Source organism: Oncorhynchus mykiss, chromosome 12, assembly GCF_057628025.1.
Source record: "Oncorhynchus mykiss isolate SJ-2025 chromosome 12, ASM5762802v1, whole genome shotgun sequence".
Lineage (NCBI taxonomy): Eukaryota > Metazoa > Chordata > Actinopteri > Salmoniformes > Salmonidae > Oncorhynchus > Oncorhynchus mykiss.
The window spans coordinates 35,490,821-35,518,517 of NC_143033.1; the positions used below are offsets into that span (position 1 = coordinate 35,490,821).

The 27,697-nt window shown below is 41.4% G+C and overlaps 1 protein-coding gene across 3 annotated transcripts; it reads left to right on the forward strand.

Annotated features, from left to right (window-relative positions):
• On the forward strand, positions 1 to 27,628 carry LOC110537497 (P2X purinoceptor 5). Of its 3 annotated transcripts, none has more exons than XM_021623573.3 (13): positions 1 to 681; positions 10,187 to 10,337; positions 11,253 to 11,324; positions 11,954 to 12,029; positions 12,363 to 12,447; positions 12,860 to 12,940; positions 13,769 to 13,910; positions 23,902 to 24,035; positions 24,232 to 24,325; positions 24,420 to 24,485; positions 26,225 to 26,307; positions 26,427 to 26,648; positions 26,733 to 27,628. In XM_021623573.3, the coding sequence occupies exons 1-13, from the start codon at positions 458 to 460 to the stop codon at positions 26,743 to 26,745; spliced, it is 1,443 nt and encodes a 480-aa protein (XP_021479248.1). In that variant the 5' UTR covers positions 1 to 457; the 3' UTR covers positions 26,746 to 27,628. The 3 variants fall into 3 exon arrangements, with proteins under 3 accessions (XP_021479248.1, XP_090048478.1, XP_090048479.1); XM_090192353.1 differs by lacking the exon at positions 1 to 681 and adding an exon at positions 6,887 to 7,019; XM_090192352.1 differs by lacking the exon at positions 26,733 to 27,628 and having other exon boundaries at positions 26,427 to 26,682.
• Positions 27,629 to 27,697: the final 69 nt, after the last annotated feature.

Below are 27,697 nucleotides of genomic sequence, written 5' to 3' on the forward strand. Positions count from 1 at the left end.
ACTCCACTCTAACCAGTGTCGGGTAACCTACCCAGGATCTATTTTTACTTTCGCTCTTATTAGCTACTCCATTTAAAATTTTATTTTACCAGCCCAGACCAGCAGAGTGCTGCTCTTGTTAATATTTGATAGCTTGTAGGAATTAATGTTGTTTTAGTCTATACCTAGAGATATTCTAAATGCTTATTGACAGAAATAAAGTGCATTAAAACAGCACTCTTTTAGCGATGAAGTCTAGAGATAGTAGTGGGTCATAGAGGGTCATGTTTGAGATAGGCAGTCATGAAATATATTAATTCCTAGAATAACCTGTTAATGTTAGCTGATCTGAGATCAGACCTATGAATTATAATTATAAATTATTTTTGCAGAAAAAGCAGAAACTTAAACAGCTTTCATGGTAGGTTATCCTAGGGCTAGGTCATTGGAATGGCAGTAGCCTCTTATAAATTGACTAATGATAGCCCATGCAATTGCCACTGACTTCAGTGCTGTCATTCTCACACGCGCAGTCACCCGGCTGTCGAAGTCTGGTGACAGGAATATGGGCGAATTGACTTGGAGAATCTTTTTCCTCGGTTTCCTTAATTTTAAAACAGAAAAATATGTCATCGCTGAAAACAGAAAATTGGGAATCTCATTTAGAGTTTTTCAGATCTGTGTGCTGCTATACGTGATCGGGTGAGGTGCATGTTTTATTTTATTGTATTGCATGCTCGCGACGTAAAAATAATGTACTAAATCATGTATTAAAAGTGCCAATCATTATTTAGATACAAAGTCGCAACTACAGTAGATTTAATTGTACATCTTGGGTGTCTTTGAGGTCGTTCAAACTGTCATCATGAAACAGAGGGCTAGGGAGTACATCTTTTTTATTTAACTGGGCAAGTCAGTTAAGAACAAATTCTTATTTACAATGATAGCCTACACCGGACAGAGCCGAACGACGCTGGGCCAAATGTGCGCCGCATGGGACTCCCAATCACGGCCGGTTGTGATACAGCATGGATTCGAACCAGGGTGTCTGTAGTGACGACTCTAGCACTGAGATGCAGTGGCTTTGACCGCTGCGCCGCTGACTGACGATTTTGAAGCTGTAATTTTCATAGTCATGGCACGCGTTCTGTAAGAGCTATTGAAACTCGATATAGAAAAACAAAAAAAAGGAAAACAACTTTCAATAGAAAAACCTGTGGGTTTGTGTCGATTCTCCCCCAATTCAGAATATATCATTTTCATAGTCATGGTAAGAGCTATTGAAAATTGAAAGCAAAAATAAATAAAATACATCTAAAAAAATAAAAGGTATAGATTTTTGTCCATCCTCCCCGATTCAGAATATATAATGTTCAAAGTCTTACACAAAGTGTGTAAGAGCTATTGAAGATTGAATGCTACAAGCTCGTGTCACACCTGTATTTGGGGAGTTTCTCCCATTCTTCTCTGCAGACGCTCTCAAGCTCTGTCGAGTTGGATATACAGTTATTTTCAGGTCTCTCTAGAGATGTTTGATTGAGTTCAAGTCTGGGCTCCGGCTGGGCCACTCAAGGACATTCATAGACTTGACTTGAAGCCACTCCTGTGTTATCTTGGCTGTGTGCTTAGGGTCGTTGTCCTGTTGGAAGGTGAACCATCGCCCCAGAGGTCCTGAGCGCACTGGAGCAGGTTTTCGTCAACGATCTCTCTGTACTTTGCTCTGTTCATCTTTCCCTTGATCCTGACTAGTCTCTCAGTCCCTGCTGCTGAAAAACATCCCCACAGCATGATGCTGCCACCACCATGCTTCACCGTAGGAATGGTGCCAGGTCATCTTCAGACGTGATGCTTGGCATTCGGTCCAAATAGTTCAATCTTGGTTTCATTAGACCAGATAATCTTGTTTCTCATGGTCGGAGAGTCTTTTACGTGACTTTTGGCAAACTCCAAGAGGGCTGTCATGTTACTGAGGAGTGGCTTCCATCTGGCCACACTACCATAAAGGCCTGATTGGTGCAGAGATGGTTGTTCTTCTGGAAGGTTCTCCCATCTCCACAGAGGAAGTCTGGAGCTCTGACAGATTGACCAACAGGTTCTTGGTCACCTCCCTGACCAAGGCCCTTCTCCCCCCATTGCTCAGTTTGGCCGGGCGGCCAGCTCTATGAAGAGTCTTGGTGGTTTCAAACTTCTTCCATTTAATAACGATGGAGGCCACTGAGTTCTTGGGGACCTTCAATGCTGCAGAAATGTTTTGGTACCTTTCCCAAAATCTGTGCCTCAACACAATCCTGTCTCGTAGCTCTACGGGCAATTCCTTCGACCTCATGGCTTGGTTTTTGCTCTGATATGCACTGTCAACGGTGGGACCTTATATAGACAGGTGTGTGCCTTTCCAAATCATGTCCAATTAGTTTTTTATTTGTAGTAAATGTAACCTTTATTTAACTTTTTATTTAATACATTTTATAATAAGGCTGTAACATAACAAAATGTGGGAAAGTGAAATTTTATACAAATATCAAAGTAATTGCAATTTGGGTAAATGGAAATAGTTCATAGTAAGGACGAGGTATTTTCTGCATATCCATTGTTCTTTCAAAGGCCAACCCTACCATTGGATTGCTTGGCCGAAAAACTTTTTTTTTTCATGTCATCTGACCATAGCACCGCCTGGAGTTTGCAAAATGACATTGGCACAGTGCCGATTTTAGCATGTCAGCAAAGCCACTACACAACACAACACTAAACAGAATTGTACTATAACGGTGACAAACGGTGCCCACAAACAGTTAGGCCCTACATAAAGCTGTCCCAACAGCAGAGCTTTCTTTTCAGCACCATGGAGTAAATCCTTACCACCGCCACACCTGGCTGTCAGCGGAGCCTTATCTGGCAGTGAAACAGTTCATTCAGCCTCATTTCAGCCTCTAAAAGCATCCAAGATGGTGTAGCAGACAGACGTCTTTTGTCTTCGTCTTGTCTTCGTCTATATATCTTTTTATATCTTTTTTCTTCGCTTATATTTTTAATATTTTTCTTAACCTCAACTTCAACATACCCTTCTGCAATCCGCCTCACCCAATGTGGTATGGATCTGCTATTTTCTTTACTTCAGAACCGGAAACCCCAACAGAAGCTGGCCAGCTAACTAGCTACTAGCTACTAGTCAGCTAACCACTGCTAGCGGACATCAGCTAACCTTTAGCCCAGACAACTCTTGCCAGTCTACACAGCGCAATTCAAACCAGAGTATATCAGACTTATTTTTCTCCATATCTCCGGATTCCTACCGCAAGCTCTGAACCTTTTCACCTGGATCATCACAGCTAGCTAGCTGCTATCTGAGTGTAAACTCATGGCTAACGTCTCTGTCCCGAAGCAAGCACCAATTAGCCTGGAGCTAGCCTATGCTACCGACGTAATCTGCTTGAGGGGTTTTTTCAACAGGCACCCCAATTGCGACATCCCCTGAATAGTCCATCTGCTAGCCTGATAGCCGTGGACCGCTGGCTGTCTAGAGCATATCGGACTGTTAGCTCAAGAGGCCCATTGGAGAATTTCTTGGGCCACTATACCTATTTTGCCAATTGGCCTGGACCCTTTTACTACACGGAGCCCCGCTGATCCATCTCGGCTGGTCTGCCGACGTAACTGCATGAGGGGGCTACAACAGACTTCTTTCGTCGCAACGTCCCTCTAAGGCCCTTCTGCTAGCTTGCTATCCCTGGCCTGCTAGCTGTCTGAATCGCCGTGTCTCCAGCCTGCTTAGCTACTCACTGGACCATAATGATCACTCAGCTACGCATGGTTTGTGATTATTGTCTTATTTCACTGTGGAGCCTTTAGCCCTGCTCAGTATGCCTTAGCTAACCCTTTAGTTCCACCCCCCCCCCGCCAAAGGGGGCGGAGTTGCAATCTACTACAGAGATAGCCTGCAGAGTTCTGTCCTACTATCCAGGTCTGTGCCCAAACAATTTTACAAATCCATCTTTCCAGAAACAAGTCTCTCAACGTTGCCACTTGCTATAGACCACCTTCTGCCCCACCATATGTGAATTGATTGCCCCCCCATCTATCTTCAGACCTCGTGCTGTTAACACTGCTCTTAAATGCAAGTAAAACTAAATGCATGCTCTTCAACCGATCGCTGCCCGCACCTGCCCGCCTGTCCAGCATCACTACTCTGGATGGTTCTGACTTAGAATATGTGGACAATTACAAATACCTAGGTGTCTGGTTAGACTGTAAACTCTCCTTCCAGACTCACATTAAGCATCTCTAATCCCAAATTAAATCTAGAATCGGCTTCATATTTCGCAACAAAGCATCCTCCACTCATGCTGCCAAACATACCCTCGTAAAACTGACTATCTTACCGATCCTTGACTTCGGCGATGTCATTTACAAAATAGCCTCCAACACTCTACTCAGCAATTGGATGCAGTCTATCACAGTGCCATCCGTTTTGTCACCAAAGCCCCATACACTACCCACCACTGTGACCTGTATGCTCTCGTTGGCTGGCCCTCGCTTCAGATTCGTCGCCAAACCCATTGGCTCCAGGTCATCTATAAGACTTTGCTCGGTAAAGCCCCGCCTTATCTCAGCTCACTGGTCACCATAGCAGCACCCACCCGTAGTTTGCGCTCCAGCAGGTATATTTCACTGGTCACCCCCAAAGCCAATTCCTCCTTTGGCCACCTTTCCTTCCAGTTCTCTGCTGCCAATGACTGGAACGAACTGCAAAAATCACTGAAGCTGGAGACTCATATGTCCCTCATTAACTTTAAGCATCAGCTGTCAGAGCAGCTCACAGATCACTGCACCTGTACATAGCCCATCTGTAAATTGCCCTTCCAACTACCTCATCCCCATACTGTTATTTATTTATTTTGCTCCTTTGCACCCCAGCATCTCTACTTGCACATTCATCTTCTGCACATCTATCACCCTAGTGTTTAATTTCTTTATTGTCATTATTTTGACACTATGACCTATTTTTTGCCTTACCTCCCTTATCCTACCTCATTTGCACACACTGTATATATAATTTTACATTTTTAATGTATTTATTATTATTAATATAATTGTTATTTATTTTTCTATTGTATTATTAACTGTATGTTTGTTTATTCCATGTGTAACTATGTGTTGCTGTTTGTGTCGCACTGCTTTGCTTTATCTTGGCCAGGTCGCAGTTGTAAATGAGAACTTATTCTCAACTAGTCTACCTGGTTAAATAAAGGTGAAATAAAAACATTTATTTTTATTTTTACTGCCTTTTTAAAAAATATAGCTGATATTGGTGACCAATAGGGTTTCTACTGACAATTTAGATGTACAAACTATGGCATAATGGAATGATGAGCAGGTAAGAGGCAATTCATAATTTTGATTAATTCATTAATGAGCAAGCTAAGATGGACGCAGTCAATATAACTATTTGTTCAGCACTTTTCAAAGGTACAGCGACAGAATTCATAACTTTGGGCTGTTCTGACAGTACTCTCCCTGTACACCAAGTAGGAACCGTAGGATAAATAAAGGGGGCAGATAAGCAGACAATGAAAGCTCTTACAATATTCGATGATGTAATTTCTATAAAACAGGCTATAGGCTACATGTGCACCACCAAGTCAGAACAGTAGGCTAAGTTATGTGGGGGAAAATGACCAAGTTATTAGGGTGAGGCACATGGGAAACTTACTATACAACATACACTTAGTATTACTTTCTTAGCTACAATATACATATCTCCCTGGCATATTACATAATTTATGCATCAGCATACAATATGTTTTTGAAATCACCTTGTTGTGCTGTGCTCACTTGAACAGGAAGGTGGTGCGGCAGTCTTTCTGTGGGCAAATTTTGTCATCAAACTTTGTCATCAAAGTCTGGCATTATTTTGATTTATGGTGCTTTCAAGACAACTGGGAACTCGAGAAAAAAAACAAGGTTGAATCATGACGTCAGTGATCTCCAGAAAGAGGCTAGAGTTCCCGACTTGGAACTCCGAGTTGGATTACTGTTCAAAACGTATTTTCCCTTTCGGAGCTCGTTTTTTTTTGTTCCCAGTTGTCTTGAACTCACTGAAGTCTGAGATTGCCAATTTCCGAGTTTCCTGTTGTTTTGAGCACGGCAGAAGTCATGCTGGATTGACAGCATAGCCAATGTATTCAACATTTTCTGGCCCATGGCGTTGAATGTGAATGTTTATCCTTTTAAGCTTGGAAAAGAGACCCCAGACTTGGACCACACACCCTCTCCACTGAATAGCAGGCTAGTGATTGCTTTGCAACACTTGCAGTTAGCCACTGATTCCTTCCTAACCACTCATTGTTGAATTAGCAATTTCAAACTTGTTGTGTAATGTTTATGTCCAATGGCCGATGAGTATATTTAATTTATAATTTCTCTTTATATGACAAGGTTTGAAAAGGATTTGCCGGTAGATTATCGACTTGATTCATGACGATGACTGCTTGTCTAGTTTGCTAGCTAAGATTGTGAAAGTATGATGTTGACATGTCCAATCAAAGCTACATAACGTGATTTGACATAATTTTATCTGTGGCCATTGACCTTGAGCCTTCTTGGATGGACACTTTTAATGTAAATCTATGGCAGCACCCAAGGGGCTTGAATTTTCGAGCTCTACCCGTAGATTTTGCCGTGATGAAGTGTCCCCATGAGTGACAGAACACTGAGCCAATCATGGCGCAACTAGAGAACATTATCAACCCCTTTGCTCTGTATTTTCTGCTGGCTGCCCCACCACTACAGAAAGCATTGAGCTAGGCTGAAACACCTGCATTTTGGAGCTTTCTTACAAAAAGAGACCATGTTTGTATGCAGCTTTATTGACTCAAATTTGTTTTTTATTACATTGTTTGCAAACAGATTTGTTTTCTTTTGCTAAACAGGTGGGGCTCAAAACTCCCTAAATGACGGGTTGCCACTGCATTGGCACTTTGATTGGAACCAGTGCTATGGTCATGTGACACGAATATCGAGCTCTTTGGCCACGCTTATCAGTGGTGGGTTTTTGCACACACCAGAAATCCACAAAAAAAAATTTTATTGACCACAAAATCAGCATTTTGCAATGGCCATCTCAGTCTCCCCAGCTAGCACATTTGGGTCCTTGGAAGTTGTCAGAAGGTCCATTTTTGGTTTCCCATTGGTTCTGGTAAAATACACCTCTTCTGGGAATGTACATCTTTAGGTAGCAGGGAGGTTCTGAGAATGTTTTACTATGATTCCCTGAAAGTTTTCCTGGGATGCTTAGGTTAACTGTTTTGAACAGATAGGACACATAAATTAATTTGCTCCATGGCATTAGTCCACTGCACCACCAGGATGGAGCAAGCATGCTATCTTTTTTAACTCATACAAAGCTGTTCATTTCAGTCTATTCAAATGGAAACTTCAAAAGGAAACAATCACTCATTAAGATCAAGTGTGGCCAATTAGTGTTTTTTTAACATGGATTTTTAAGGAACTCAGTCCGGCTTTCAACAGACTCTTGAAAGTTGTAATAGTAGATTGCATTTGGTGCAATTTAGAAATTGGGTAGTGCATCATCAGTTTTCCTCATGTAATGTCAGTCATTGCATACCAGATCATCTAGTCCATGTTAGCTAACATTTTTTAAGTGAGTTTTTAGCCCATAGATTTTGTTGTAGTGTTTGAGTCACTCAAATATCCCATGAATACACTTTAGACATGGTAAAATGTATAGAATTAAAAATGCAAGAAAATTAGCTTTGAAACTGCAAAATTGTCTCTGCCCCCATAACAAAATGTGTAGAATTGCAGGAAATAAACTTGAAATCTGATGATTCACAATTCTGAATGGGGGGGCTGAGTGAAAAAGTTAGAGAACCCCTGAGATAGAGAGAGTTTTGTTGACACTTTTAGCAGTTGATGTTATTCTTTAATAACACAGACCCCAAAACAAAATAGGGGAGGAAAATAGGTTTATTCAAATAGGACAAATCATGATTGGAAGTAGATGGTCGTTCTCCCCTGTCCTCAGTGATGCTCTCCAGTGATCCTTTTAAAATGTTTTATTTAACCTTTATTTAACCAGGAAAAGCCTGGCCTGATAGCTTCTTTCTAGCCATTCTCTCCTGTGGTTCTTTCCTGTGATTATCTCCACAGAACAAAGGGACAGGATCTAGTTTTATAACCCAGCCCTAGCCTGTGGTTGACCAATTAGAAGTCAGTGCGACTGGGCCAATGGCCGTGCAGTGCGACTGGGCCAATGGCCAAATAACAAGTATCCTATTTCAGGTTCATTGTGTAGACAAATTCCTCCTATGTCTCTGACCCATTAAAAAATAATTCCCTATTGCAGAAAAAACACTATTTCCATTGATCGTTAATTCTATTGACTTCTCATCCTCTTGACCTCTCGTACTCTGTCTCTGCGTTGGGTATTTATCTTTAAAATATTCTTATAACGCTGAGAAAGGGGGATACCTAGTCAGTTATCCAACTGTGTTTTCCACATTTAACCCAACCCCTCTGAATCAGAGAAGTGCAGGGGGCTGCCTTAATCAACATCCACATCTTCGACGCCTGGGGAACACTGGGTTAACTGCCTTGCCCAGGGGCAGAATGGCAGATTTTTACCTTGTCAGCTTAGGGATTCAGTCCAGCATCCTTCCGGTTACTGGCCCAATGCTCTAGCCACTAGGCTAGAACAGAATGTTTATGTTTTTAAATAACATTCTTAGGATGTTCTTTGAACGTTACTAATGTTTTATTGTGGTTTTTATGGAACATTTTCATAATGTTCTGAGAACTTGACTTTAAATAGAACCATTAGGAAACCTGCAGAAAAGGTTATGCGGAAGTACTGAAATTCCCACAGAAGAACATTGTTTCTTAATGTTCTGGGAACGTGACTTTAAATAGAACCATGAGGAAACCTGCGTAAAACATCACCTACTGGGCACAGATGTCAATTCATCGTCTATTTCACATTGGTACAATGTAATTTTATTGAAATTACGTGGATGTAACATTGATTGAATGAGTGTGTTCCCAGCAGGTATGCCTCAGTGTTGAAATCCCCACATCGTTTCTTAACGTTCTCTGAATATTCGGAGAAAATAACTTTAAATAAAACCATTAGGAAACCTACAGAAAACGGTATGCTGAAGTACTGAAATTCCCACAGAAGAACGTTGTTTCTTAACGTTCTCTTGATATTCAGAGAAAATTACTTTAAATAGAACCATTAGGAAACCTACAGAAAACGGTATGCTGAAGTACTGAAATTCCCACAGAAGAACATTGTTTCTTAACGTTCTCGGAACATTCTGAGAACTTGACTTTAAATAGAACCATGAGGAAACCTGTAGGAAACGTTATTCTGTAGTACTGAAATTCCCACAGAAGAACATTGTTTCTTAACATTCTCTGAATGTTCTGAGAACATGACTTTAAATAGAACCATGAGGAAACCTACAGAAAATCTTATGCTAAAGTAATGAAATTGTGGAAAGCTTGTATGCAAAATAACCCTGGGACAACCACGATCTGGCCATGCTTTAAGAAACATGGTTTCAGAATGTTATGGACTAACTGGGTCTGGACTTGAACCCCATTGTGTTTGAATTGAAGAGGACAGTCCATAAGGCTTAAGTGCAGATGAAGGATTTCAAGGATCTGGAAATATTCTGTATGGAGGAATGGTCTAAGACCCCTCCCAATGTGTTTTCTAATCTCATAAAACATTTTAGAAAAAGGCTCAGTGTCGTTATCCTCGCAAGGGCCCTGCTGGAGTATTTAAAACAGGGGATACTATCTTTTTGAGACTTCTTTTATATTATTTGTTAAACAAATACCCTTTCTCTGAACAATTGTATTAGTATAAAATAATATATTTATATATATATTTTTTTATCATACAATATAGACAGTGTTATAGAGTGCACTTGACATTTCTATGTCTTATGACTCAGCACATGAATGAAAGCTTTAATATTTCCAGGGCACTAGGCCCAAACTGTAATTTGTTCAAAGTTTGTTCAAATTACCATCAATGTAATTTCTATATGCGACTGACAACGGCTCAACATTTTCAAATGTGACCGAGTTAGAACGATATAAATATATATATATTTTTAAAGTTGCGGCTTAGACTAAATGTAAGAAATCAATCAATCAATAACCGGTGCATTTCAATTCTCAGGTGGGTCTTAGTGTATAAGAAGGGGTACCAATCGAGGGAAGAGACCGTCCAGAGCTCTGTCATCACCAAGCTGAAAGGAGTGGTCATGACCAACAGCACAGAATCTGGACTTTACCTATGGGGGGCTGAGGATTATGTCATACCTCCAACGGTGAGATCCGGGAACTTTTGGGGAGATTTTAAAGCTGGCGCAGTACACAGCTTTACTGCTAGATGATTCATTCAATTCTATTTGTGTTGAAGCTGAAGCTCATCAGTGATACAGCAAGTCATTGGTTGTATATTTCAAGTACAATGAGTCACATTTTTACGGGGTCTTAACTCACTTTCATCAGTTTTCAATCACACCAAAATAGTTTTTTAAATAGCATGACACCACATGCAGATTTATATCACATCAATAGAGACAGTATATCTGACCATGCCATGAGAATAGTACACTTTTACAAACACTGGCATAAAGCATGTCTGTCAGCTATTTTGAACATACAGTTTTAGAATATGATAAGTTGCCATGTATTTAGTGTGCTCTTCAATTATTATCAAGAACACGTCTGATGTCTTTAAATAATGTGCATTTTGTAAGGTCATGGAAAAGGCAATGATTGGGGTCATTGGACATTATACTTTGCAGGCTATAGAGCAATAGGAAAATCACACCTTTCGCTATATACTGTACATTTTAACTACAAACTACTGAGTCTTTTTTTCTCCTCAAGGGACAAACCATTTCATCTGTCCTGTTAAATAAAAGAGAGAGGGTTGTTCCCCAAGTCTAATTCCTATAATTCTCTTAACCTTTAGCGACTCAGTGATAAACAGATTACATAGAAAGGTCTGCTCTTGTCCACATGGTGAGCCCAGTCAGATCTCCTTCATTTTGTAAGGCTATATTAATATGGAGTGAGAAGCTGTGCTATTTACATTTAAGCATGCGGCATTAAAAGCTTTGATAAATTAATATGTATTTAGGGCTTTGATTTTGTACAATTAATACACAGTCCCCTAACTAACCTGACCGAGGAAAGTATAGTGTCCAACATTTTAGCTTGTTGTTGATTTTCAGGGTGAACAAGTCTTCTTCATTGTTACAAACTACCTCGAGACTCCAAATCAGAGGCTTGGGTTCTGTGCTGAGGTGAGTGAAAGCAATATTGTATTACTGTAATCGAGACAAAAATCTTGTTAATTGACTTTATTTTGAAAGATCCTCCAATTCTGAGATAGAGATTGGATGACTGTGCAGCTGAGATAGGAATACTTTAATGATCCAATCGAACAAGGAAATTAAACTCTGCATTGATGATGCAAGTATTCTCACCATATATGGCAAAGTAAACAGAAAATCGACTGGTAATTTGGGGCGGATGTCAGAATCCAAACTGCTTATAGCAGGTAATTATGATGCCTTAGTAGGCCCAACAGTTTTTTCCCCAGAGAGAGATGGCTTGACCTTGACCTTGACCTTGCTTATTTGATATTATAGTAGGCTTTCGGTGCCGTTATGATGATTTTCAGAAAAGTTATGAAAAATGTATTAATTATATTTAAAATGATAAAAATGTTCATAGTATGAAGGGGGCGATGTGGCACTGTTCACTGGTCCAATAACATTGTGTATACTAAATAGCTTTAGTATTCAAATGATACTCCCTATTGTGTTCACCATGCTATTGTATGTTGCCGTCGTCTCTAGGCTCTTCAATACACAGCTTTGAATACAGGTTTGCATTTTGAACTACAGCAACGTGTCCTTTTTTTCTCCAGAGCCCTAAGGTGCCAGATGGCCAATGTGTAAACAATGAGGATTGTGCCGAGGGTGAAGTGGTAATAGCTGGCAATGGTAAGGACTAATATGGTCAACTGGGGCAGTCTATCTCATTTCAATTTCAATTTCCAAGATAACATTTATTTACAGATTAACACTGGTTATGGTCACATTTCTCTTAAATGCACATTACCACACATTTTTAGGAAGTGTATAAGAATCACCAGGGTTGGAATTGGACACGTCTCTCTTAAAAAATTCCTTGATATTGACATTTAAAAAAATCTATTTTGCATGTTAAAATGATTCAACTCTGGGATCTCCTACGTGTTACCATTCCCCTTAATTTCCACCCAGAATATTATGTCTTTCCAGGATGTTGACAGGGATCTTTGCTTTTCCCTGCAGGGGTAAAGACTGGATTGTGTTTAAACTCTACAGGGACCTGTGAGATACATGGCTGGTGTCCCGTTGAGACGGTCCGGAAACCCTCGTGAGAATTCATCCTCTTTTGCTTTGAAAATAATGAAATACTCACTTTTGCATTGACACTCCACTAAAGATTGAGGATCTTAATTTGAGCCAATTTGCTACAGCAGGAATATAATCCTGCAGCAACAGGACATGTGAATTATTATGTGGATTAGAACTAATGGACATTTTTGTAGTGGTTGATACATTATTTTGTAAGGGCAAATCAAGTCTGAAATTTCAAAGTAGAAATGACAAACTTTAGAAGCCGTTTTAAAACTCAAATACCCTACAAGTTTGCATTTCCTGCTTTGGAGGAAAATTCTCAGCAACAAAAGATTAAGATCCTATGTACTTCAGCATGAAGTACCTTGTCCTGATTATCTACCATTAGGTAGTCACTCTGGATTAACACTTTTCCACTTCATTTCCAGGGAGGCTTTATTAAGCAAGGCAGAAAACTTCACAATTTACATCAAGAACTTTGTCAGGTTTCCGAAGTTTGAATTCTCCAAGTAAGTGGTTATGAGTGGTGCTAAGTGGTGCTTGTTCATACAGACCTCAACGTAGTCCCTAGAGACTGTCTGTCTCTACAGACACAGTCAGTGTCAGTGACATAGATCAGTAAGTATGTGTGAGTTGGGCAGTGGGGGATACATGTCCTAGCACTGCTTTGAATAGCTATGAGGGTGCACAGTCCCTTCTATTTATATACCCCCAAAGCCATATATGTGTGTGTGTGTGTGTGTGTGTGTGTGTGTGTGTGTGTGTGTGTGTGTGTGTGTGTGTGTGTGTGTGTGTGTGTGTGTGTGTGTGTGTGTGTGTGTGTGTGTGTGTGTGTGTGTGTGTGTGTGTGGTGAGGTCATCTGAGACGTCCTTGACAGCAGAGCAGGACCCTGGACAGGTGTTAGAACAGATCTGATTGGCTCACTGGGCTCTCATGCCAATAAGGCTGTTGTAGAAGGTTTAATCAGCTAGAACATTGGTATTGTCTTTCTAAACCTAACCTGGAAATTACAGAGACGTCAGACCTCTGCCAATTGATAATTTCAGTTGTAGATATTTTGATTACGTTGTGTGTATTGAATGTAAAATGTCTAAACTATGTAGTAATTGATCTATAAAGTTACTTGATATGATATGTAGCTCTGTGCTATTCCTTATCTAAGTAAGGGTCAAAGAGAAAGCTTGTTATTTGAAGCTGATAAGATAACTTCACTGCTCAGTTTATTATGTTTTAGGCCTATGACCTTTTTGGGATTTAGACAAGGAGAAGTATGATACTGAACTACTAAGCACATAGCTAAAAGCTACATGTCCTGTTCTGTCTTCTTTCTCCTCAGGTCAAATGTTCTGGACACCGGTAATGACTCCTATCTAAAGAGATGTTCCTATGACAACGTCCTCCAACCCTACTGCCCCATCTTTCGTCTGGGAGACCTGGTCAGCAGGACTGGACACGACTTTCAGGACATGGCTGTAGTGGTACAGATTTACAATCTTTTTGTTTTGAAATGTACACTTTATTTAACCAAGTAGTCACATTGAGGTTAGGTGACCTTTTTCCCTGGCAGAGCTGGCATAGAGGGGCAGCAATGTTGTATAAAAACAAAGGTTTATCAGCATACAGTACGTTGCTACCCAGGAAAGACACTCAATACAATGCATTAAACAGTCAGTAATCAGGGTTGGGTTTCTAGTTTAACAGTGCATCCGAATGAGGTTTTTCAGGCCTTCGTCATGCTATCCAAGCAGTGTGGGAGGGATGTAGGTCTCTCTTCCTTCAGTCCATTTCATAATGATGCTTGCTTTCAGGCAGTTAGGTAATTACCATTATTTTGATGACCTTTAATTAGACTTTTGCCATGTAGGCTGCGGTCATTAGGCATGAAATTGAAATGAATAACAACTATGGTTGCATAATAACAACATTATGAAACATAACAGTTGTTAGATCTCTATTAAGTGGCTTGACACAGAGCCCTGTATAACGTACCCTCACCTCAACTTCCCAGCAAGGTCAGGTTAGACATTTACAAGTAAATACTACCTCTGGTTGTTAGTGTAGCAGGACACCCAGCATAGAAGAAAACAATAGTTAACCAGAGACATTCTTACCATATGTCAAATCAAATCTATTTGTCACATGTGTCGAATACAACAAGTGTAGACCTTACCGTGAAATGCTTAGTTACAAGCCCTTAACCAACAATGCAGTTCAAGAAGAGTTAAAGAAAATATTTACCAAATAAACTGAAGTAAAAAATAAAACACAAAAATAATACAAAGTAACACAATAACATAACAATAATGAGGCTATATACAGGGGTACCAGTACCGAGTCAGTGTGCGGGGGTACAGTTTAGTTGAGGTAATTTGTACATGTAGGTAGGGGTGAAGTGACTATGCATAGATAATAAACAGCGAGCAGCAGCAGTGTACAAAACAAATTGGGGGATGTCGATGTAAATAGTCAACATTAATTGTCAACAGTCTTATGGCTTGGTGGTAGAAGCTGTTAAGGAGCCTTTTGGTCCGAGACTTGGCACTCTGGTACCGCTTGCTGTACGGTAGCAGAGAAAACAGTCTATGACACCGCCTATTACATAGGTCCTGGATGGCAGGAAGCTTGGCCCTAGTGATGTACTGGGCCGTACGCACGACCCTCTGTAGCGCCTTACGGTCAGATGCCGAGCAGTTGCCATACCAGGCGGTGATGCAACTGGTCAGGATGCTCTCAGTGGTGCAGCTGTAGAACATTTTGAGGATCTGGGGACCCATGCCAAATCTTTTCAGTCTCCTGAAGGGGAAAGGTTTTGTTGTGCCCTCTTCACGACTGTCTTAGTGTGTTTGGACCATGATAGTTTGTTGGTGATGTGGACACCAAGGAACTTGAAACTCTCGACCCGCTCCACTACAGCCCCTTTGATGTTATAATGGGGGCCTGTTCGGCCTGCCTTTTCCTGTGGTCCACGATCAGCTCCTTTGTCTTGCTCCCATTGAGGGAGAGGTTGTTGTCCTGGCACCACACTGACAGTTCTCTGACCACCTCCCTATAGGCTGTCTCATCGTTGTCGGTGATCAGGCCTACCGCTGTTGTGTCGTCAGAAAACTTAATGATAGTGTTTGAGTCGTGTTAGGCCACGCAGTCGTGGGTGAACAGGGAGTACAAGAGTGGACTAAGTACAAATCCCTGAGGGGCCCCAGTGTTGAGGATCAGCATGGCATACGTGTAGTTGCCTACCCTTACCACCTGCGGGCGGCCCGTCAGGAAGTCCAGGATTCAGTTGCAGAGGGATGTGTTTAGTCCTAGGGTCCTTAGCTTAGTGATGAGCTTCGTGGGCACTATGGTGTTGAATGCTGAGCTGTAGTCAATGAACAGCATTCTCACATAGGTGTTCCTTCTGTCCAGGCAGGAAAGGGAAGTGTGGAGTGCGATTGAGATTGTGTCATCTATGGATTTGTTGGGGCGGTATGCGAATTGGAGTGGGTCTAGGGTATCCGGGAGGATGCTGTTGATGTTTATTTAAATAATCGTAGATTAACAAGAAGTTTGTCTTTCATTTGGTGTATTGCACTTGTGAATGTATGAAAGTTACATATTTCCGCTAGCGGAACCCCTAGCCATAAGAAGATAAGGGGCTTGGTAACAAAACGGATGGCACTGTGATAGACTACATCCAGTTTGCTAAGTAGAGTATTGGAAGCTATTTTGTAGATGATATCGCCGAAGTCGAGGATCGGTAGGAGAGTCAGTTTTACTAGGGTAAGTGTTGTATAGCATTGAAGCTCGTTTGGAGGTTAGTTAAGACAGTGTCCAAAGAAGAGCCAGAAGTTTACAGAATGGTGTCGTCTGCGTAGAGGTGGATCAGGGAATTACCCGCCGCAAGAGTGACATCATGGATATATACAGAGAAGAGAGTCGGCCTGAGAATTGAACCCTGTGGCACCCCCATAGAGACTGCCAGAGGTCCGGACAACAGGCCCTCCGATTTGACATACTGAACTCTGTCTGCAAAGTAGTTGGTGAACCAGGCGAGGTAGTCATTTGACAAACCAAGGCTATTGAGTCTGCCGATAAGAATACGGTGATTGAAAGAGTCGAAAGCCTTGGCCAGGTTGAAGAAGACGGCTGCACAGTACTGTCTTCTATCGATGGTGGTTATGATATCGTTTAGTACCTTGAACGTGCCTGAGGTGCACCCGTGACCAGCTCGGAAACCAGATTGCACAGCGGAGAAGGTACTGTGGGATTCGAAATGGTCAGTGATCTGTTTATTAACGTGGCTTTCGAAGACTTTAGAAAGGCAGGGCAGGATGGATATAGGGAGGAGGCTTCTGATGTTAACATGCATGAATCCAAGGCCTTTTCGGTTACAGAAGTCAACAAATGAGAGTGCCTGGGGGCACGCAGGGCCTGGGTTAACCTCCACATCACCTGAGAAACAGAGGAGGAGTAGGATGAGGGTACGGCTAAAGGCTATCAAAACTGGCCGTCAAGTGCGTTGGTGACAGAGAATTAAAGGAGCAGATTTCTGGGCGTGGTAGAATAGATTCAGGGCATAATGTGCAGACAGGGGTATGGTGGGGTGTGGGTACAGTGGAGGTAAGTCCAGGCACTGAGTGATGATAAGAGAGGTTGTATCTCTGGACATGCTGGTTATAATGGGTGAGGTCACCGCATGTGTGGGAGGTGGGACAAAGGAGGTATCTGAGGCATGTAAAGTGGGACTAGGGGCTCCGCAGTAAACTAAAACAATGATAACTATCCTAAACAACAGTATTCAAGGCATATTGACATTTGAGAGATTTAAAGCAAACACAGGTGTTGATTGGGAGAGCGAGCTAAGACATCAACGGGTAAGACAACAACAGCTAATCAGCTAAGACAACAACAACAGGTAAAATGGTGATGAATTGGCAGAGAGGGTAAGTTAACTACACACAGGGGCTGAGTTCGGGGCTAGGGCCGATAGATAACGGCGGGATGCCGTGTCGACAAAGGATCCGGGCCAGATGGCGAAAGAGGTATTGTAGTTGTAGTAATTTCGTTTGCTAGCCGGGAGATGCACCTGGCTCGCGGCTAACTGGTGCTAGCTTCGGGGCAGGAGCGTTAGCCACTATAGCCACTCGGTAGCAGCTAGCTTGCAGCAATGATCCGATGCAAAGGTCCAGCGCTTACGGCAAGTATACGGTGGAGTAGTGGATTCTAGCCGTGTTGAGTCCGGGAGGCAACGGCTGAGTAGCCGGGTGATCACAGAGTAGGCCGGGAGGTGGGCCTGTCTCAGGGCTAGCTTCGGGGCTGTGTCACTCGGTGGCAGCTAGCTAGCTGTGATGATCAGGAGTAATGGTTCAGGGTTTACGGCAGGAATCTGGCATTGTAGTGGAGAAAAACAGTCCGAGGCTGGCAGGTATTATCCAGGCTAAAAAAACGGCTGGTGCCTGTGCAGAAGGTAATGGCCGCTAGCAGTGGCTAACAATGACTAAATAGTTAGTAGCTAATTTGCTGGTTAGCTTCTGATGGCTAGCTTCTGAAGGAGGTTCTGGCTATAAGGTCTTAAAAAAATAGCGGATCCGTGTCACATTGAGTGTGGCGGGTTACCGGAAGGTATATTTAATTTAAAAATGGAAAAGGGATTGAAAAATAAATTGATATATTGATATAATTGATATATACAAAAAAAGACGAAAAACACAAAAAGTAAACGAGAGGACGACAAACCACGTCTGCATGTGAGCCAAGACTAGCCTTTCAAAGCACTTCATGGCTACCGACGTAGGCACTAATCATTTAGGCAGGTTACCTTCGCTTCCTTGGGCACAGGGACTATGGTGGTCTGCTTGAAACATGTAGACTCAGTAAGGGAGAGGTTGAAAATATCAGTGAAGACACTTGCCAGTTGGTCCGTGCATGCTTTGAATACACATCCTGGTAATCCATCTGGCCCTGCGGGTTTGTGAATGTTGACCTGTTTAAAGGTCTTGCTCAAATCGGCTACCGAGAGCGTTATCACACATCCAGAACAGCAGGTGCTCTCGTGCATGCTTCAGTGTTTCTTGCCTCCAAGCGAGCATAAAAGGCATTTAGCTCGTCTGGTAGGCTCGTGTCACTGGGCAGCTTGCGTCTGGGTTTCCCTTTGTAGTCCGTAATAGTTTTCAACCCCTACCACATCCGACGAGCGCCAGAGCCAGTGTAGTAGGATTCAATCTACTCCTGTATTGATGCTTTGCTTGTTTGATGGTTCGTCTGAGGGCATAGCGGGATTTCTTATAAACGTCCGGATTAGTGACCCGCTCCTTGAAAGCAGCAGCACTAGCCTTTAACTCGATGCGGATGTTGCCTGTAATCCATAGCTTCTGGTTAGGATATGTACGTACGGTCACTGTGGGGACGATGTCGTCGATGCACTTATTGATGAAGCCAATGACTGAGGTGGTATTCTCCTCAAAACCATTGGATGAATCCCGGAACATATTCCAGTCTGTGCTAGCAAAACAGTCCTGTAGCGTAGCATCCGCGTCATCTGACCACTTCCGTATTGAGCGAGTCCTTGGTACTTCCTGTTTAATGTTTGGTCGGTAGGGATCTCCTTGTCTCATCGCGCACCAGCGACTCCTGTGGCGGGCCGGGCACAGTGCGCGCTAGCCAAGGTTGCCAGGTGCACGGTGTAGCCTCCAACATTGGTGCGGCTGGCTTCCAGGTTGGATGCGTGTTAAGAAGCAGTAGGGCTGGTTGGGTTGTGTATCGGAGGACGCATGACATTCAGCCTTCGTCTCTCCCGAGCCCGTACGGGAGTTGTAGCAATGAGACAAGATAGTAGCTACTACAACAATTGGATACCACGAAATTGGGGAGAAAAAGGGGTAAGAAATTTTAAAAAAATTAAAAAATTAAGTACATCTTGGGGGGCGGAGTTAGCATGTTGGAGTGAACGGCTGTGCGTGAGAGGCTCCTGCAACTTTTTTGCGAAATAATCTAATTTAACCTACTTTATGGCACTTTTTACAACAAACGTTTCTTTCTAATTCGAGATTGTAACTTTTTATATGAAAATGCCGAGTAATAAGCGACCAAAGGACAATAAATCCACAGCGGAGCCCTACTCCCCACTAAACAACGAGACAGACATGGTCCTCGCCCAGTAATCATCTGTTGTCACAGTTTCAAGACCAAGGATCTTATCCTCCGTGAAGCTCGAATGAGGGGCAACCTGTCACATAAAGTGCACCCATTCCGTGTCTATGAGGATTATGTGCCCGATGTGGCAAAGCATCGCGCCGACTACAGAGATGTCATGACCAAACTCTACAAACTCCATCTTCACCCAGCCTTGCTCTTCCCTGCAAGACCAAGAATTACCCCGCCTTCCGGTGAGAAGATTTGGCTCTCCTCGGTTTTGGACACAGATAAGTTTATCCGGGGATGTACAACAATCCCCCGTACAGGTTAGAGTGCCTTGTCATTGTGTGTTAGGGTCTGCTCATGGACTCGAATCCATCCCGTATTAAACGGGCTCAACAAGGGCTACCGAACATGTAAGACGCTGAGCCGACCAATGGATGGCGGTCAGAGCTCTCATTTAACGTTAAATTCACTTTCATCCCGGCTGTGCTCAGAGCGATGCATATTTTTACTTCCAGGTTTGATCACTGACACCTTCGGATGGATATACTTACATTCCCCCATTTTTGTTTTGTTTCGTTATTTATTTTACAATCCTTACATTATTCTTACTACCATTCCATTTATTTATTGCTTGCAGGGGAATGGGGGTGATGGTTGGGAAGGGGCAGACGCAGACACCTGATTAGCAAGTTGATGTTTTGTGCCGTTCTGCCTTTGTCTAGCCGTAGGCCGCTCTCCCGACTAGAGTCCCACCAGCCCTCTGTAGTGCTTATGGCTGTGTAGGTGTGCGTACATATAATTACTTTTTGTACTTTATTACTATTTTCTCTTAGCATTTTAGTATTATGTATGTGTATATTTTAAATCAGTGTAGATTGTTATTCTGGGGTATGAATGTTTGTATGTGTATATGTGCATATGGATGTATATACATATTTTTATATATGATTTTTTTGTGTGGGTATGTATGTATTTATGTATGCATGTATGTGTGTGTATGTATGTGTATTTGTGTATGTATATGTATGTGTATGTATGTACAGTGCCTTGCGAAAGTATTCGGCCCCCTTGAACTTTGCGACCTTTTGCCACATTTCAGGCTTCAAACATAAAGATATAAAACTGTATTTTTTTGTGAAGAATCAACAACAAGTGGGACACAATCATGAAGTGGAACGACATTTATTGGATATTTCAAACTTTTTTAACAAATCAAAAACTGAAAAATTGGGCGTGCAAAATTATTATATATATATATATATATTTTAAATGTTTTATATTTAAAAAAAATAAAAAATATTGGGGGGAACGTTTAATTTAGCAAATCCTTGTTCCGATCTCCTGACCCACAGTATGTAAAGGTACGGCTGACTATGTCGGTTGCGGATGGTTTATTTTTTGACCGGCAGTGCTTAGAAATATAATCTTGTGAGGCTATATCTTGCTTATCTCTGGGATTGACCCAGGATGACGCTTAAATGCGCAATATGTTTAAGTTGCAACTTATTCTGTTTAGGTTTATTAGATGCTAACTGAACACTTTATTCGCGGGAGCCTCCTCAGTTCATATGTTAGTAGAAGTTCTAGGATAGTGAGAGGTGAACGTATAGTTGGGATTTTATTTATGTTTTACCTCTTGTTCGAGGTCGCGCCGTGCTTCTTTGGCCTGTTAAATGTGGGTTGATGGGGGGGGGGGGGTAAGTGTTGGGGAAATTAGGGGTACAGGGTGGGAAGTAAAGGTGCTTGCTGGGGGGAGGGGTGGGTTGGATACTGCTCGGGTGTAGGTGCTACTTATGCTGATTGTGGTGGTTTGGTGCACTTTCTTACCTTTTTATCAAGTTACATGTTATGCAGGCCACCATAGGAACTACAAACGAAAGGGAAGGCGGGGCTTACATTCACTTCCTGGAATGTCAAGGGTTTAAACGAACTAATTAAGAGAGGCAAGGTCCTAGCCCACTTGAAAGCACTCTCGTCTGATATTATATTTTTGCAAGAAACCCAGAAAAATAACTCTCATAGCAGACTTAAGTGTAGGTGGGTGGGGCAAGTGTATCACTCTAACTCTGCCAAAACGAGAGGCACAGTGATTCTGGTACGGAAAGGAATTCCCTTTCTACATAAAACCACTATTGCGGATAAAGAGGGTCGGTATGTGATCGTAATAGGAGAAATCCACTCTACCGCAGTAACTCTACTAAATATCTATGGGCCAAACATTTTATAACCCCTATTTTTTCAAAAGAGTCCTTGCCCTGATTCCAGATATCTCCCATACTAACCTGGTCATTGGAGGGGTCCTTAACTGTGTGCTAGACCAATATTTGGATAGATCCTCTACCCGGCGAACCCCTACCTCCTATTCAAGCGAATTCTTGAATACCTACATAAAAAATTCTAACTTATTTGATATATGGAGGATCGCTAACCCTACGGGTAGGGAATACTCCTTTTACTCTCATGTTCACAATGTTTACACTCGAATTGACTACTTTTTGTTGGATGCTAGACTACTCCCCTATACCTGTAATGTGAGGTATCATGATATTATAATCTCGGACCACAGTCCACTCACCTTCTCCCTGAGATTGGGTGACATTGTACCAAACGAGAGGGTCTGGAGGTTGAATCCTCAGCTCCTCACAGAACCAACATTCTGTGAATATCTTAAAGACCAAATTAAATTTTTCTTTGATACCAACGACAACACAGAGACTTCCCCAGCATTATTGTGGAAAACACTGAAGGCTTATCTGAGAGGCTGTATCATCTCATTTCAGGCTGCCAGGAGTAGGCAAAACAGAGGAAAACTGGAAGAACTGGAGGGACAAATTCACTTACTGGATAGGGAGAATGCTAGCCATCCATCTATGGAGAAACATAAAAAAATCACCTCTTTAAAATTGGAATATAATCAGATTCTCTCAGCTAAAATTGCTAAATCTTTTATCTATGCCAAGCAAAAATATTTAGAGTTTGGTGACAAACCACACAAATTACTCGCCAGACAACTTCGAAAAAATGTGAGTGACCGAATGATTCACAAAGTTAAATCTGCATCTGGGGAATTACTCTCTTCCCCCAAAGACATCAATGACAGATTCCGGCAGTTTTATGAGACTCTATATACATCTAAAGCGGATCCTAACACCTTAATTATGCAAACATTTTTGGAGGACTGTAATCTTCCTGCCCTGAACCAGGAAGATTCTAACTTCCTGAATAAGGAAATATCTCTTGATGAAATTCGAGAAACAATTAAACCTCTAAAGAGTGGCAAGACCCCGGGCCCAGATGGATACCCTGGTGAATTCTATAAACCATTCAGCAACATGCTCTCTCCCTACCTGCACAAAATGTTGGTTCAGGCCAATGAGGATGGAGCTCTCCCTTCTACTTTGGACGAAGCGTTCATTACAGTTATACATAAGAAGGGTAAGGATCCAGAAGAGGTAGGGTCATACAGACCAATATCTCTCCTTAGTACAGACCAAAAGATTTTAGCAATAACTCTGGCTAACAGGCTTAGCACTTTAATTGGCAAATTGGTCCTTTTGGATCAGACCGTCTTTATCCCTAACAGAAACTCATTCTTCAATCTCAGGCGCCTCTTCAATATTATGTATTCTCAGAGGTTACCCAACGTGGACCTTGCCGTCATATCACTTGACGCCGAAAAGGCCTTTGACCAAGTTGAGTGGCCCTATCTATTCAAGGTCCTACAGAAATTTAATATTGGAGATGGGTTCATAAATTGGATCCAGCTTTTATATAGGAACCCCTGTGCCAGAATACTCACTAACCAATCATTGTCGCCCCGATTTAACCTTTACAGGGGGACAAGGCAGGGTTGTGCGCTGTTGCCTATGCTCTTCGCCCTAATTATCGAACCGCTCGCGCAGACGATTAGATCTCATGCAGCAATACACGGCTATAATACTAAAGATACTCTAAATAAGATTTCCCTATACGCAGATTACATCCTCCTCTATGTAACAGAACTCCAGGCTAGTATCCCAGCTATTCTTGATGTGATCAATTTGTTTGGTACCTTCTCGGGATACAGAATAAATTGGAACAAGAGTGAATTAATGCCCAAGAGTGAATTAATGTTGTATGCTCTTTTATGTTTAGATAAGAATTGTATACCTGTCTTGTATACCTATACACCATTCTTGTGTGTGTTTAATAAAACATATTTGAAACAAGAAAGTACATCTTGAATAGCACTGCAATAGAGTCATCCTCCATATTTAGAGCAACACTTATCTCTCTCTCTCTCTGTCTCTCTCTCTATCTCTAACTCTCTCTCTCTGTCTCTCTATCTCTAACCCTCTCTCTTTCTCTCAGGGTGGGTCAGTTGGAATTCTGATTGAGTGGAACTGTGATTTGGATAAGGACTACTCACAGTGTAACCCAAAGTACAGCTTTACTCGTTTGGATATCAACTTAAACAGCACTGTCACGTCAGGCTACAACTTCAGGTACATCTTGACATGCATTAATAAGCAGATTGTACTTCAAGCAGATATAATAATCCATGCCCTCATTCTGAAAAGGTATTAGCTTCAACTAATAAGGCTTGAGCTCTCTCCAACTACTGCATTTAATCTCAGATCTATCTCTACCAGGCAGTTGTTGACATTTCTGTTCCAAACAGCTGATTTGTTTGTTTTCCAGATATGCCCGGTATTACAAAGATGAAGCTGGAGAGAGCTTCCGGACTTTATATAAAGTCTATGGGATTCGCTTTGATATCATGGTGAATGGACGGGTATGAGAGTGATTCTTGCTACACTTACTTGAATGTGTTGATAGTTTTCATATTACAGTCTGTCAGATCAAATGTTCTTTATTGTGTTTTTCAGGCTGGAAAATTCAACATCATTCCCACAGTAATAGCTATTGGGACTGGGTTCGCTATTATGGGCATGGTAAGTTTTTTTAATAGATTTGTGTATTCATTTGTTTCCAATAGACATACTGGTCCCCCAAAATATATTCCTCTGGGATTCTATGTCATGTAGCATGGCCAGATTGGATGTTATCAAATTATTTTGATATATCACCACAAGAGAGCGATCCCCTGTCATTGTTCAATGAAAGAGTAATCTTCTTAATTCCAAATCGATCTCTAGCTCATATCCCCTTGCTTAGGCACTCCTGTAGATCTGAAACAATTGGGTAGGCCTAAGCAATATGCAGTGTTGGGGAGTAATGAACTACATGTAAATCAACTAGTAATTTAACTACATTTTGCAGTACCTTGGTGGTCGTTGAACTAAATCAAAGATTGCCTATTATATTGACAAGATATTCGGTGACCGCTCTAACAATAGAATACTCCTCAAAGATGGAAGTTATGCAGGAGGATGAGAGATCAGGTGGGACCATTCTAGCCGATGAGAGGGCAGATATGTGTGAATAACAGGTCATAGAGCTAGATAGAGGACTCATCTTTGTATCTGTGCCATTATAGCGTGACAGCATGGGCAGCGCCATTGAAGCTCTATTTTAAAGTAGTCAATTTTCTTCTTCATTGGCTCCTCGCTCCCAACTCATAGCAATCGCCACCCAGTTGTCTACTTTAAAATGGTGGAAGGCCTCAATAGCAATGTCCATGCTGAAATGGGTTATATCCATGATGAGTCCTCTATTTCTATAACAGGCACAACTCCGATATAGTCGTTTTATCAAAGTTGCCGAAATGCCATGTGCCTGCCTTCACTTATATTAGTGCATTTGTAACAACCTAACCATTACGAAACGTATATTCAATCAAATGAGCCCCACGTAACAAATCAGCAATACATTTTTTTTGTTGACCAAATTCGACACTGACTTCCATAAAAAATGTTGACAGATTTTGGGCCGAGTAAAACCAATCGCTTCGCCTTTTCCTCTCTGACTAAATTCAAATCTAAGTAGTGTTTTCAGTAGTTAATTACTTTTGTTATTGGAACTACACACCAAAAAATGGGTGAAGTAGGGAATCATTTCCTCTCGTTTTTGGCATTAGTCCTGCCTAATTCTCACTTGAGACATGTTTTTTTGTTTAATAGGCTAAATAACACATGTTAACAAAGTGATCTGTTCTTGCAATTTGTGGTCTATGAAATGTAAGATTTATATGAACATTTTTCACCAAGTAGTTTGGATGAAGTGAACTACTTTTAAAAATTAACTTAGTTAAGTAAACTATATTTATCTTAAGGGCTTTATTAAGGGGTTTATTTCTTAAGTAGCTTTATTGTATCTTAACTTCATCCAGTGTGAAGTAATTGGTAGTTTATTATGTTGTTAAAATATACTTTCAGAGTAGCTTCCCCAACACTGGCAAGATGACTACATTTTCTTTTGCCTATCTAATTCTGTCAGACCTACAGGAGTACCTTGGGTGTATAGGGGTTCATTTGGGATTCAGAAACCCTCTGCCCCCTTGTATAAGATTTTAGTGCCCTATTTTAGTCATATTATTTATCAGAGAAGACAGCTCTTTGAAGTCTGCTGTTTACATTCACAGGACACTTAGTGTTTTTTTGTTTTTGCTATGGCCTAAGAAGTTACCTCAAACCTTGTGTTTTTTAAATTTTTTATTTATATCATACTGATTACTGTGATCTATTGTATGTCTTGACCTAAACCTGGGCTTTGTGTTTGTTTTTCGTTTCAGGGAAAATTTGCGTGCGATATGATATTCATCTACATGATGAGCACGAGTTCCTACTTCCGAGACAGGAAATTTGAGATTCTCAAGTAAGACACCATGACATGGTATTACTATTAAATAGAGAATTTACACTTTGTAGTTTAATCAATTAAAGTATGTATTTGAAGTCTGGGATTGCTTGCTCTGTAAAACATACCTTTAACAGGAAAGAACGGATTAAGAAGCACAAAGAGAGTGCGAAGACAGTGGTGAACCGAGACACAAGAAAACACAGGACACATGCTGGGGAACAACATGAGCTCACCACACTCTCTACGAAAAAAGAGGAGAAACCAGAGCCCACCACTCAGGACACAGAGAAACAGGACCTTAAAACTGGGGAGAAAAAGGAGGTTCATATTCTCTCTCCGCGAACTGTGGGGCAACGGTATAATACTCACCCTCCACGACCACGACACTAACCAATTAATTCAGAGTGAGACACATTTTTATTTACCCTTTATTAACACAGGTTGGCCGATTGAGGTCAGAAGACTTGTTTTTCAAGGAAGACGTGAGACAAAGAAAGAGGTGCTGCTATCGTCAAGACGGCTAGACTGGGTCCTCTAGCAGGTGGAAAGGGAAACGAGGGTGGGTGAGGTGGTGATCCTGATGCCCACCCTCCTTCTTCTCTACCAGCGGAGGTTGCTGATGCTGACACTTGGCTTTGGTTTTCCAATGTCTCAAGAGTGATGTGTGTGCTGATTGGAAATTATGGTGACTGATAGGCTAGCAAAGAGAAATGGCAATGCTCTCCTCTCCTTACACTTTACTGGCGCAATGACAATGCAGATGTTCTATGTAGCGAGATATTTATCAAAGAGAAAAAGCACTATTGCATTTCTGTGGTATTATATTTGTTTAAGATGGAAGCATAATGCATCTGGTGTCAATTAGGCCATGCAATCATACCATGGTAGAGGAGGTTATGCTGGCTGTGGTGTTTCTTCACACCTAAAGAAACAGATTGTAGTATAATTAAATCCTTGTGAGTCATATTATGGAATTCCACATATTGTGAGATTAGGCCTACAATTGCTTTCTCACGTCATTGGAAAATACACTGGGTGTGAGGTTGTCTATCATAAATACTTTGCATTTAATGTGATTACTTGTAATTTCCATCATGTATTGACTGGGGACTTATTTGTGAAGGAATGTAACTGTTTTTCTGAGTGATTTGTGATGTTTTTTTTTGTGCTTCCCATGACTGTGTTTTTGTATAAAAAAAAATATATATATATATATATATATATATTAGTGCATATCTATGTTGTACTATACAGGGCGCATTTGAAAAAGAGACCTAGATCTCAAAATGTCTTCCCTGTTAAAATAAAGGTCAAATAAAATATAAATGTCCTGTGACTAAAGGAGTGGTTTGTAATGTATTGGCTTGATATTCAAAACATTTTTGTATTGGTAATGCATTTTTAT

What these genes read in the sequence shown, in the direction of transcription:
- LOC110537497 (XM_090192352.1), top strand. Translation starts at nt 458, where the DNA reads ATGATAGCCCATGCAATTGCCACTGACTTCAGTGCTGTCATTCTCACA. An exon ending in ATTATGTCATACCTCCAACG is followed by an intron (nt 10,338 to 11,252) that starts GTGAGATCCGGG and finishes GTTGATTTTCAG; the next exon opens with GGTGAACAAGTCTTCTTCAT. An exon ending in TTCAGGACATGGCTGTAGTG is followed by an intron (nt 13,911 to 23,901) that starts GTACAGATTTAC and finishes TCTTTCTCTCAG; the next exon opens with GGTGGGTCAGTTGGAATTCT.